This window comes from Blennius ocellaris, assembly GCF_963422515.1.
Source record: "Blennius ocellaris genome assembly, chromosome: 16".
NCBI classification, from domain to species: Eukaryota; Metazoa; Chordata; class Actinopteri; order Blenniiformes; family Blenniidae; genus Blennius; species Blennius ocellaris.
In genome coordinates, this window is record NC_137665.1 from 18,962,150 (window position 1) to 18,976,054 (window position 13,905).

The 13,905-nt window shown below is 47.3% G+C and overlaps 1 protein-coding gene across 1 annotated transcript; it reads right to left on the bottom strand.

Moving 5' to 3' along the window:
- Positions 1-608: 608 nt before the first annotated feature.
- On the bottom strand, positions 609-13,831 carry LOC308141043 (ribonuclease inhibitor-like; the record flags this gene model as incomplete). Its single annotated transcript, XM_080511046.1, has 12 exons — positions 609-1,053; positions 1,338-1,511; positions 1,764-1,946; positions 3,691-3,864; positions 5,157-5,339; positions 6,456-6,629; positions 7,737-7,919; positions 8,526-8,708; positions 9,764-9,946; positions 10,348-10,530; positions 10,795-10,968; positions 13,785-13,831. 12 exons carry the CDS (start codon positions 13,829-13,831, stop codon positions 1,041-1,043), a joined length of 1,854 nt encoding a protein of 617 aa, XP_080367172.1. The 3' UTR covers positions 609-1,040.
- Between the last annotated feature and the right edge of the window lie 74 nt (positions 13,832-13,905).

Consider the following 13,905-nt stretch of genomic DNA (forward strand, 5'->3'; position numbering starts at 1 on the left):
GAATCAGTGATTTTTATTCTTCTTATTATACACTGGATACAATAAAAAAAATTCTACAAGGCTTAACGGTGATTCCAAGGAGCTTGACAGAAGTGACTTCACTGAAACCTTTTGGTTCTTACTGTCCTGCGCTTTTTACCCAGTCAGGTGTTTTATTTTCCCACCGTGACACTTAGAGTTTGTATGATTGTGATGAGGACCAGTTCTACGGTTCTGCATCTGACATCAATCTTGGAAAAGCAACATGGACTAAAAACCCTTCTTTTCTTTTTGGACCACGTTTCTGATTCCCAGCAGGAAAAGACCATGATAATGCAGTTCATTAAAGAAAAGTACAATGTTACTAAGCCTTTGAACTGTAGTGTGACTCCTTTACGGGATGTTTTCAATCCAGCTGTGAAGAGTAGAGGTTCTTCAGGAACGTCCTGCAGTAACTGCATCAGGAGAACGCTACCATTCCATTATTTCATTCATTAAATTCAACTTCAAAAACAAATTAAAAACTAATCTCTTGATAAAAGGACAATTCCAGTCTAAAAAAAACCCCAAAAACAATGAAAACTTACTGAACATTTTGAGTTTCTATGTTTTTATTGTATCCTTTCAGAAACAGACAACGAGAGACAAGACAGTTATTTAATGTCACTGCACATTGAGGGTTTCTCTGTTTTTATTGCTTCAACAGTCTGACCCTGAGAATGTGAGCTGAGTGATGTGGCCTCTGTCTTCTTCCACACAGGAGCTTCTTCAGGGAGCAACAGCAGGAAAACAATCCACAGCAAGCAACGGCCAACAACATGTACAACATACAACAATCATTTTATTGTGACGGAGGAGGAGGAGGAGATACGGTCCACACACACAGTGATGGTTCTGCATCACATCCAGAAGAACCCTGGTTCGATGCTGGACTCTCACAGCTCTTCACACTGCACCACCGACACTCAGCAGATCTTCTGCTGGTTCCTCTGTCACTCACTGCTGGATGAAGCTCTGCTGTCCTCAGTGGACCTTCAGGACACACAGCGTCCTCTCTGCTCTCACAGGATCCACCTGAAGAGAGATGAGAGAGATGAGAGGTGATGAGGAGAGTCTCTGTGGAGCAGCCAGGACTTCAGTTCACAGCAGCAGATCAGAGCTCATGAAGGACCACCACTATCAGACCAACACAACCAGAACTGAGGCTCCTCTGATTGGCTGACTGTGTCCTCTGCTGTCCAATCCTGAAGCTGCTCAGCATCACTGAGCAGTCAAACACTGGATCTTTGTTCTCACACCAACTGTGTTCAGTAGAAACCTGCTGGAAGCAGCATGGACTCACTCCAACATCTACTTACCAGACAGTCCGCAGGCTGCAGTCTGGACTCTCCTGAAGACCAACCAGCTGCTTCACATCTGAATCCTGAAGGTTGTTGTAACGCAGGTGGAGCTTCTTCAGGTGGGAGGGGTTGGACTTCAGAGCCGAGACCAGAGAAGAACAGCTGACCTCTGACAAACTGCAGCCCTCCAACCTGAATAGAAAGAAAGCAGCAGAATGAATGAGGAGAACCAATCAAGTGTGTTGATAGAGAAATGAGCAGCTCCTCATTACTGAGTCCTGATCAATGAGCTGTTCTGTTGTGGATCTTCATCACACACATCATCCTCATGTCAGCACACATCGGTAAGAAGCTGCTGAGCTCAGTCCATCTCTCACTGCAGGATCAGAGTCTCACGTCACAAACATTCCTCCTTCTAACAACAGTAACAGACAGTCAACTGACCACAGAGACTCCAGACGACAGAGTGGATTCTCCAGAAAACCACACAGCTCCTCAACTCCTGAATCCTCCATCTGGTTGGAACTCAGGTCCAGAAGTTTCAGATGTTTCAGGAAGGAGGGGTTGGACTTCAGAGCTGAGACCACCGAGGAACAGTTGATCTCTGACAACCCGCAGTTATACAACCTGAATAAAGAGAGAAAGACGTGAGATTAGAGGACAAAGTCTGATGTTGAAGTCATTGAGACTGAAGAAGGTTCAGACTGGAAGAGTTTAGAAATATAAAGTCAGAACAGCTGAAGCCAACGGGAGGAGAAGAGTCTCATCAACATGCTGATCACTAACATGCTGCAGAGCTCAGTCCATCTCTGTCCTCCAACATCTGGATCAGAACACACACACACACACACACACACACACACACACACACACACACACACACACACACACACACACACACACACACACACACACACACACACACACACACACACACACACACACACACACACACACAGTGTGTGAGAGTTTGGAGCTGGGAGATCAGTGACTCTTCATCCAGGAGAGATCAGCCTGCTCTGAAAGCTGAAGGTGAACATGTGGCGTGTCAGAGGTTGACAGGGAATCATCCACTGTGGAGCTCCACGGCTCTGCCACAGTCACAGGACTGAAGCACAGAGAAGAAGTCTCAGTTTCTCATGGAGACCCTCAGTGTGGATCGTCTCATATCAGACTGGGGGGTATTCCAGAAAGGAGGTTCAACAAACCTCTGGGGATGGGACCCCTCGACTGGCAGGATGGAGCAGCGTTCCCTTTATTTAAGAAGGGGGATTGGAGGGTGTGTTCCAACTGCAGAGGGATCACGCGTCTCAGCCTCCCTGACAAAGTCTATTCCAGGGATCTGGAAAGGAGGATCTGGCTCTTAGTCCAACCTCGGATCCAAGAGGAACAATGCAGTTTTCGTCCTGATCGAGGAACACTGGACCAGCTCTAGACTCTCCACCGGGTCCTCGAGGGTTCATGGGAGTTCACCCAACTAGTCCACACGTGTTTTGTGGATCTGGAGAAGGCGTTTGACCGCGTCCCTCGGGACATCCTGTGGGTGGTGCTCCGGGAGTATGGAGTCCGGGTCCCTTTGTTAAGGGCTGTCCGATCCCTGTAGGCCCGGAGCAGGAGTTTGGTTCGCATTGCCGGCAGTAAGTCGGACCTCAGGGAGGTGTTCCGGGCATGTCCCTCCGGTAGGGACTCTGTCTCTCAGCTGGCCTGGGAACACCTTGGTGTGTGTGAACCTTGAGTTATGCGTGTGCACAACCACAGTAAAAAGCCATCATCAATGGAGCTCCGATACTGAATCACTATGACAACAGATTGAAAACGATGGAGTTAACCCCCCCAAAGGAGCTGGAGGTCCGAATGCAGGCCTGCGGTGAATATGAAGATCTATTTAAAGTTAAACTTAAAATTGTAGCATCCAGGTAGAAATATTAAATAGTTCTACATTCTGAATTTCATTTAGGTACAATACAACACCAGAAAGGCGACTTGGAAGCAGCTAATATGAAATATAAAGACAACAGAATGTTAAAGCATATTTTGCTAAAGTTGCACCTCACTTTGATTTTAATTTAAGTTAGTTATTTAAGTTGAAATAGGTTTTTACAAAAAAAACAAACATTCATTCAGTAGCTACGTCAAGTTGCAGTTTAAACCTTTACAATGTTACATGCAACAAATGTTGTCCTCTCTGTGAATATCCTACTAATAAGATTAACACAATGTTTACACACCAGAGAGCAGGTTCTGTTCACTGAGTCTGTTACCATGGTTACTGACAGTTTAATTCAGTTCTCTTTCTGGAACAGAGAACTCAGAATGGCACTTTAGTGTAACACAACTTTCACTGCACACAAACTCAAACATGGAGTCTGACCTCAGAGTCTCCAGACTACAGAGTGGATCCCCCAGAAAACCGCACAGCTGCTCAACTCCTGAATCCTGCGGCTCGTTCCAACTCAGGTCCAGATGTTTCAGGAGGGAGGGGTTGGACTTCAGAGCTGAGAACACCGAGGACAAGCTGATCACTGACAACCCGCAGTTAATCAACCTGAATAAAGAGAGAAAGAAGTGAGATTAGAGGACAAAGACATTGAGACTGAAGAAGGTTCAGGCCATGTACCCGGGTTTAGGGCTAGGGGTTAGGGTTTTTGGAACCTCCAATTCTGTGCCTGTGTCTGTGGGAGAACCCGATGGTGCCAGCTCACTGTTACCTCACTGTTCTGCCCAACACAAACGTTGAGATCCCCAAGCAGAAAGATCATATCGCTCTTGGGAATCCGTTGCAAAGTCTCATCGAGCAGTTGGTAAAATGAGTCTTTAACCTCATTGTCGGATGGTAGGGTTGGTGAATACAGACTGAGAACTGTGGCATAGCGGTTCTTTGCCAGAGGGATACGGAGTGTCATCAGTCTTTCACTGATTCCCACAGGTGTTTCAGTGAATTGTGACAGTATCGTGTTCTTAATGGCCAGTCCGACCCCATGCAGATGTTGTCCACCTTAGGGATAGCCTTTCCATTAGGAGGTGTATCCCATGCCTACCTCTGCTACGTCTGTTAGAGACCCTTCATCAAGAAGCCTGGTTTCACTCTGGGCAGCAATGTCAATGTTGTAGCGGCTCAGTTCGGCTACAATGAGGGCTGTTCTCCTAATGGGGTCTTTCAGACCTATAGGAGTCCAGAAGGGTTCATATGTTCCATGTTGCCAGTTTTAGGTTGAACGATTTCTTTGTTTTGTTTCGAGCGCAGAGATGGACTGACCCGACAGGCGCGATGACCTGTCCAGGTATCGATTGAGTAGGCGTTTTTTAGGCCACCTCATCTTGGCCCCTCCTCAACTTGAGGTGAGCAGTGCCGTCACTAAATAGGGTTGCTCAGTTACACAAGGGTCCGCCGAGAACAGTTTCCACTCAGCCCCAGCAATTAGTGACCCTGTTCCACTGACGTGAGAGGCTCTGGCTAAGAGCTCCTAGTTTCTCGGCGCTGCAAAGGTCTTGGTGAGGGAGAGGGTATGTCCTCTTTTCGCTCCCAAGGAGGGAGCTAGCCAGTGGCGGTAGCTGAAAGCAGAAGGTTACAAGCAGAAAGCAGCATATGGTTGAGATCAGCCTGCTTTGGAAGCTGAAGGTGAACATGAACCGTGACAGAGGTTGACAGTGAATCATCCACTGCAGCACCTTGCTTCTTCTACCAAGCTTTGAACTGTGGAGCTCCACGTCGCTCTGCCACAGTCACAGGACTGAAGCACAGAGAAGAATTCTCAGTTTCTCATGGAGATCCTCAGTGTGGATCATCTCATATCAACACAACTTTCACTGGACACAAACTCAAAGATGGAGACTGACCTCAGAGTCTCCAGACTGCAGAGAGGATTCTTTAGAAAACCACACAGCTGCCGGGCTCCATAATCCAGATGCTCGTTGTGACTCAGGTCCAGATGTTTCAGATGTTTCAGGAGGGAGGGGTTGGACTTCAGAGCTGCGGCCACTGAAGAACAGCCGACCTTTGACAAGTTGCATCCATCCAAACTGAATAAAGACAGAAAGACGTGAGATTAGAGGACAAAGTTTGATGTTGAAGTCATTGAGACTGAAGAAGGTCCAGACTGGAAGAGTTTAGAAATGGAAAGTCCAAACAGCTGAAGCCAACGGGAGGAGAAGAGTCTCAACAACATGCTGATCACCAACATGCTGCAGAGCTCAGTCCATCTCTGTCCTGGATCAGACAAGGACAGAGATAGACCCTACAGAGAAGAGAGGCTTGGCCGAGGAAACAGGACAAACTGGACAGAGCAGCAAGAACGAGCGGACAACGTCACTTCCGGGGATGGAGAGGAGGACAGCAGACTCCCTCAATGAGGAAGTTGTGGTTTGGAAGGATTCCACTGGATGATAACTAATAGCTCAAAAGTGGCTGAACCATTTTGACGATCGACTACGATTTTGGATTCCGGACTTGGAAAGGTGAAATGTGGCTTCCAAGTCCCCAGGCTCTAGTTCTTTCCCCGTCTCTTGTCTTTGGGCCATCACGTGCTGGCCCTGGAACACCAACAGCTCTGTGGCCCCTGAGGTCGGTTCCAGAGGACCTCAGGGCTGCGAGGGCTCATATCGTAAAAGCAACTCAGAAAGATAAGAAGGCCCAAGACCATGAAGACTTTTAAAAACTAATAATAAAATGTTCAAATCAATCTTGAAACTCACGGGGAGCCATTACAGTGTCTTTAAAGCAGGTGTAATGTGCTCCCGTCTTCTGGTCTTCGTCACTCGTGCTACTGAATTCCGGAGCAGCTGAAGGCTACTGATAGTTTTCTGGGGAAGACCAGAGAGCCGGGTATTACAGTAATCTACAGTCAATCCTCACAATTTGAAAAGTAATATAGAAAGGAAACCAGTAGCCAGATACCAGTTCAGACTGCTTCAGGTGGGAGGAGCCAGGTAGAAACCCAAGGTTTCTTCTACAATACCTGCCGGCGAGCAGACTCTGTTTATAGTCTGTTACTGTGGTGGCTGACTCATAGTTTCCCTCACCTCGGGGTTAACATACTCTGAGTTTTCACATAACCTGCTTTCTGGAATTCCCCCATATGTCTGCACTTTAGTGTAACACAACTTTCACTGCACACAAACTCAAACATGGAGTCTGACCTCAGAGTCTCCAGACTGCAGAGTGGATTATCCAGAAAACCACACAGTGGCCGAGCACCAGAATCCTGCAGCTGGTTCCAACTCAGGTCCAGATGTTTCAGTAGGGAGGGGTTGGAATTCAGAGCTGAGGCCACCGAGGAACAGCTGACCTCTGACAACCTGCACATATTCAACCTGAATAGAGAGAAAGAAGTGAGATTAGAGGACAAAGTCTGATGTTGAAGTCATCCCTCCCTGAGGCGCCAGACGGTTTGCCAGAATTTCCACGGGGCTGACCAATAGTCCTCCTCCATGGCCTCCCCGAACTCGAATTTATGCCTCTACCACGGTCTGAGCTTCAGTACGGTTGGCCTGCCGGTACCTGTCAACTGCCTCGGGGGTCCTATGATCTAGCAACACATGATAGGACTCCTTCAGCTTGACGGCATCCATCACTTCCTGTCACCACCACCGAGTTCGGGGGCTGTCGCCCCAACAGGCGTCAGAGACCCTGTGGCCATAGCTTCAAGCAGCAGCTTCGACAATGGAAGTGAAAAACATGGTCCGCTCGGATTTGATGTCTCTGGCTTCCCCCGGGGTCCGTGAGAAACTCTCTCAGGTGGGAGTTGATGACTGCATGGACAGAGGGCTCGGCCAGGCGTACCCTACAGACCGTCATGACATTTTTGGGCCTGCCGAGTCTGTCGGGCTTCCTCCCCGTCCAGTGCATCCAGCTCACCATCAGGTGGTGATCAGTTGACAGCTCTGCCCCTCTCTTCACCCGAGTGTCCAAGACACGTGGTCGGAGATCCAATGACACGACAACAAAGTCCAATAACAGCTAATAAAACTTCTCGCACTTAGTGTTTGACTTGAGAACCCGTCTCGTGAGTTTCATTTCTGTATTGTCCTGCAGTGTAACGTTCCCCGGAACCCTTGCCTGCATCTGGTCCCCTGGTATACAAGAACCACGAGGTGGGAAAGCTCATCTCGAGCAGGTCAGTCAAGAGACCAGACCGAGCCCCCACCGTGTCCCAACAGGTAGCTGCTTCAGGCGGGAGGAGCCAGGAAGAAACTCAGGGTTTTTCTGCCAAAACCTGCCACCTTGCAGGTTCTGTTCACAGTCTGTTACCATGGTGACTGACTCAGTTTAATTGAGCTCTCAGAGAATTCAGAGTTTCTCTCATCTGAGGGTTAACATACTAGTTTTCACATACACTGCCTACTGGAGTCTTCCCTGATGTCAGTACTTTACGGTCAACACAACATTCACTGCACACAAAAACAAACATGGAGTCTGACCTCAGAGTCTCCAGATTGCAGAGTGGATTCTCCAGAAAACCACTCAGCTGCTGAGCTCCGGAATCCAGCTGCTCGTTCCAACTCAGGTCCAGATGTTTCAGATGTTTCAGGAGGGAGGGGTTGGACATCAGAGCTGAGGCCACCGAAGAACAGTTGATGTCTGACAACCAGCATCTGTCCAACCTGAATAAAGAGTGAAAGAAGTGAGATTAGAGGACAAAGTTTGATGTTGAAGCCATTGAGACTGAAGAAGGTTTAGACTGGAAGAGTTTAGAAATGTAAAGCCCAAACAGCTGAAGCCAACGGGAGGAGAAGAGTCTCATCATGCTGATCACTAAAGGAGCCTTCATGTGTCCACAACTTGTCCGAATGTGTGCAGAGTTGCGTGACATCAAAATCGTCATCCAAGATAAGATCTACACTACACATCTAATCGGGACTGAAGACTTTCGTGACGTAAAGTATCGCAAATTATTTCTGTCTCCATGTCGATCAGGTCTGGAAAGAACGGACAATCCATTTCTGGTAGCTGCTTCAGGTGGGAGTACAAACTCAGGGTTTCTTTGACAAAACCTGCCAGTGAGTAGGTTCTGTTCAGTCGGTGACCATGGTGACTGACTCAGAGTTTAATTCATTTCTCTTTCTGGAACGCAGAACTCAAACGTTCCTTCATATCAGGGTTATTATACTCTGAGTTTTCACATAACCTGTTTTCTGGAATCCCCCTGATGTCTGACCTTTAGTATAACACAACTTTCACTGCAGACAAAAACAAACATGGAGTCTGACCCCAGAGTCTCCAGACTGCAGAGTGGATTCTCCAGAAAACCACACAGCTGCTGAGCTCCAGAATCCATCCACTGGTTCCAACACAGGTCCAGATGTTTCAGATGTTTCAGGAGGGAGGGGTTGGACTTCAGAGCTGAGGCCACCGAGGAACAGCTGACCTTTGACAAATTGCAGCCCCTCAACCTGAATAAAGAGAGAAAACCACTGAGTTTAGAGGACAAAGTTTGATGTTGAAGTCAATTGTTGAACTATTTCCACTTGAAGTCTTCCATGTGCTCTGCTGCCATGTGGCCTCAGTCTAGATAGAGCTGCTCGGGCTGGTTTGATCCAATAACAGTTGGGAAGTATTTAGATCAGTCTGAAAGCAGCAATAAGCATTTGTAGCACTACCAAGGGTATTGTATGTTGTCCCCCACTCCACCGAACCCCTCGTCAGCATGCAGCGACTGGCAGCAAGAGATTTGGCATCCCTGGTCGTGTTCTTTATGTCTGCTTTCAAGTGTTAAATGTCTTTTACGTAAGCTCAGATGTCAGCTCTCATTGAACGCAGGCCTGACATGGATTCCTTTCATCTTGCCCTGTTGTGGGCTTCATTGCACTTTTAACTTATGAGCGAAGTCAGCAGAGCCGCATCCCAGGAATGACTCATCAAGTCTACTCTCATGACATGTTGCTGCAAACCAAGATGCAGAAGACACGTCCTGCATGTAGCAGATGTCACAAGGTCGCTGCCGGCACACCTCCTCCCTGATCCTGAATGCAAATTCAAAACAGAGAGCGTCCTCTATGAAATGGAGCAGAAAGCTGCCCAGCTTGCCAACAAGTCTCCAGAAAAGTAGCTTCATTCCCTTCAACAGGCTTATTGGCAAGTTGGGCAGCTTGATGTGTCCGTTTCCCCCGACGTTAAAAGGTAAATCGAATGTCTGAAAGATACATGGACCACGTCAAAGATTGACAGTGAATCGGGACTGAAGATTCTCTCGTACAACATAAATCATAAATCATCTTAAATTATTTCTGCCTCGATGTCGATCATGTTTGGAAAGACGATCCATTTCTGGGATCTGCTTTCAGGTGGGAGGATCCAGGCAGAAACTCAGGGTTTCTTCTACAAAACCTGCCAGCGAGCAGGTTCTGTTCAGTCTGTTACCATGGTGACAGACTCGGAGTTTAATGATATCTCGACTTTGTTGTCAACACAACTTTCACTGCAAATAAAAGGAAACATGGAGTCTGACCCCAGAGACTCCAGACTGCAGAGTGGATTCTCCAGAAAACCACACAGCTGTTGAGCTCCAGAATCCTGCAGCCTGTTGCAACCCAGGTCCAGATGTTTCAGATGTTTCAGGAGGGAGGGGTTGGACTTCAGAGCTGAGGCCACCAAAGAACTGTTGACCTTTGACAACCTGCAGCCCCTCAACCTGAATAAAGATAGAAAAAGAAGTGATGCACAACGCACCAACTGAGTATTTTACATTTTAAACGCAGAGAACACGTCACACCCATCCTCCAACACCTCCACAATAACTGCTCCTCCTCCTCCTCCTCCTCCTCCTCTTCCTCTTCCTCACCCACCAGTCCCTTCATAAACTTACCAAAGTTCCAAAACGTACAATGTTTTGGAATGACGTGGCTCTCACTGGGCTCCATTGACAGTAGAAAAACAATCGGTTCTTTGGCGATGCTCATTTAAGAACCAGCCCTAAAGTAGCTCCTGGTTCTTTTTGGAGGAAATGTGTGGATCATCTCATATCAAACTGATGTCAGTACTTTAGTGTCAACACAACTTTCACTGCACACAAAAACAAACATGGAGTCTGACCTCAGAGTCTCCAGACAGCAGAGTGGACTCTCCAGAAAACCACTCAGCTGCTGAGCTCCAGAGTTCTGCATTTTGTTCCCACCCAGGTCCAGATGTTTCAGATGTTTCAGGAGGGAAGGGTTGGACTTAAGAGCTGAGAACACATCAGCACAGCTGATCTCTGACAACCAGCATCTTTTCAACCTGAATCAAGAGAGAAAGAAGTGAGATTAGAGGACAAAGTCTGATGTTGAAGTCATTGAGACTGAAGAAGGTTCAGACTGGAAGAGTTTAGAAATGTAAAGTCGGAACAGCTGAAGCCAACGGGAGGAGACGAGTCTCATCAACATGCTGAGCACTAACATGCTGCAGAGCTCAGTCCATCTCTGTCCTCCAACATCTGGATCCTCCTAAACTCCTCTCAGTGATTTGACTTCAACAGATTCTACCTCCAGACAGTGAACTGACCTCAGAGTCTCCAGGTTACAGTTTGGACTCTCCAATCCAGCACACAGGAGGTTCACTGATGACTCCTTCAACTCGCTGTCACTCAGGTCCAGATGTTTGAGATGGGAGGGGTCAGACTTCAGAGCCGAGGAGATCACTTCACACTGAGAATCAGAGATTCTACCGTCAGAAAGTCTGTAATGAGACACAGAGAGGACAGGACGTTGTTATGAGGACTTTGCTGGACATCAGAGCTTCATATCATCTTCTCTGGGTTTGACTTTGTCTTCATGTGGACATGAAGGAGACAACATGGTGTTAAGCATGTTGCGTTCATGTCTTCAGTTCAAGATGTTCAAGTGAAGCTGTGGACTGGATCAGGAAGATGAACCTGGACTGGTCTTGTGTGCACCTGAGAGTTGGGAGACATTATGCAGTCAGATAGCCAGAGGTGTTTCAAGCTAGTTTAAGGAAGGGGACAGGAATTAAAGCTAAACTCCATGTTGTGAAAGGGGCTGTACCAAAGCTCCGTAAACCGCGCACTGTTCCGTATGCACACTGTGAAGACCATAACGTTTCTCTGAATCCATGGCTGGAGGTAGCTCAGATCCCAAAACCACAAGGTTTCTTCACGAAGCTAGCAGGAGGTGAAACATTCACTGATTTGAATTTGTCACAAGCATATGAACAGGTAGGGTTAGATGAGAGCTCTAAACAGTACTGGACTATAAAGACCCACAGAGGGCTCCATCAAGTCAACAGACTGCCTTGTGGTGTGGCCAATGCGCCTGCAGTCTTTCATAAGTTGATGGGTCCAGTGCTGCCGAGCATCGATGGTGTTACCTGCTATTTAGACGACATATCAACCATGGGAAGGGACAACGAAGCACACATGAGACACTTGGAAGTGTTGGAGAGACTGAAACGTCACACCCTCAGGGTAAACCGAGGAAAATGGGCCTTTTTTCCCCAACATAGTGTGACAAAAACCTTTCCTCTCCCTTCTGAGTCATTACATAAAGTCCCTACCCCATCTTTCTACCCTGATAGCGCCAATGACCAGCCGACTGCAGAAAGATGTCAAGTGGGAGGGGTCACCATCATGCCAGAAGACACTTGAAGAGGCGAAGAAACGGCTTGTTTCAAATCATGTCCTTGTGCACTACGACCTGGACCTACCCTTCCTACTGGCTCCACCAGTAGGAGTAGGCGCTCACACAAGATGCCCTATGGAAGTGAAAAACCAATAGCATTTGCTTTACGGATGCTGGGAAAAAAAAAACTACGCTCAGGTTGAAACAGAAGCATTAGGCCTAGTTTTACACTGATAACAGACCACAAACCACTGCTGAAGATTTTAGCTGCTGACACCTGTGACATCCAGTACAAGTCATCTGAGCAGCATGGAAATACAGATGCCTTCTGGAGGTTACCGATACCAGATGACAGGTTTCCAAAACCATGGTCTTGTGGTGATGGATGCATTATGCTCGTTGGCCTGGAATTAGAAATCTGCACGCGACTACTGCCAGCGAGACTATTGAAGTTTTGAGGAATCCGTTTGTGGCAGATGGGTTTCCATGAAGAGGCGGCGACAGACAATGTCCCTCAACGTACATCCAGTGAATTTGAGACATTTCTGAACTTAAATGCTGTTAAACACATAAAAAACTCCCAGTTAGCATCCTGCTTCAAAGGGATTGGCTGAAATATTGGTTCAAAACCTCAAAAGGTCTTTGGCCTTCTGAGGCTGGTCAAACCAGGTGTATCTCGGTCTGCCCACACAGTGGTTGGATGGTGTGATAGCTGAGGTCTTGGGTCCTGTGACATATTTGATGTCTGTAAATGTAAAACGTCATAAAAACCAGATGCTGGATGCAAAGGAAAGGAAGGTGTGGCGTGAACAGACTGGGACGGCCACTGAAGGAGCCTGGTATTACTGCAGCGATCCTGATGGAGATGTAAAGGACACTGATGTCCGCGAGCGGGAAACCCGACGATCACCAGAGCTCAGTGGAGCCCGATCAAGCTCGGAAACTAACCTTCACATTCAGGAGGCGAAAAGAAATGTGCGCCCACCTCAACAGTTGGGACGGAATTACACACCCCAAAAATTGTAAAGAAAGTCCATTTAGAGTTTTTAATAAGCTGTCGTTTTTATGAAAAGTGTTTATTTAGTTTTGTTAGTAGTGCTAAAGAGAAGCAAACAGTGAAGAATACACTTTGTTCTGAAGGCATTGCTGTTAGCCTGTTTAGGTCAATAGGTGGCGCCAGGAAACCACAAGGAGAGCTTCAGGTAGAGTTTGCATGAGTTAGTAGGGAGCTGACCTTGCCTGTTATTCACTAGTTATTAAGCAGTTGCAGTTTTTATAAAAGCCTGGATGAGCCGTAATTTTTTTGCTTCTGAACTCACATACAACAGAGGTTTTATTATGATATTACATTTGGGCCAAAACATCAGAGGTGAGGGTTTAGAGGTTATCTAAACATCCAGTATGTCCACCGCGGGCAGCTTTGCCTGTCAGGGTGCGGCTCCTCGATCCATTAACTGAAATCATCGGAATGCAGCTCTTCCAACTATAAATAGTTCTTATGTGAGTCTCAGAGTTCGGATTTCCCTGAGTCATCCTTGAACGCATCACTGACCATGAGCTCAACATCCCATGTTTGGCAGGTCGGGCTACTTTACAGCAACAAAGGTAAGTTAAACAAAGGCTGAGGGACCGAGACACTTCAGATACTTCTACTACTAACTCTTTACCAAAACGTCATCTACGCACAAATGACGTCTCTTTCCCATTGGCTGCACGCTCATCTGACCCGCCCCCCTTCTGCACTCTCAGCCAATCACGAGCCAGCTCGCTGCAACGAGGGGAAACTGCAGTGTGAAGATACTAAACAAACTCTGCCAGACAGAAGATGTCCACTGCTCACTGTGAACAAACACAAAACACCAAAGTGCTGCGACTTTTCTTCTGTTTGCTGCTGTTGTGGATTCTGACGTCTCTTACCTGAACACACTCTCTGACACGCCCTCCGCTTCGTCTACGTCACACATCTTCAGTCAGGCTGAGACACTCAGGGTGCGTCTGTTGCGCACACACACACACACACACACACACACACACACAC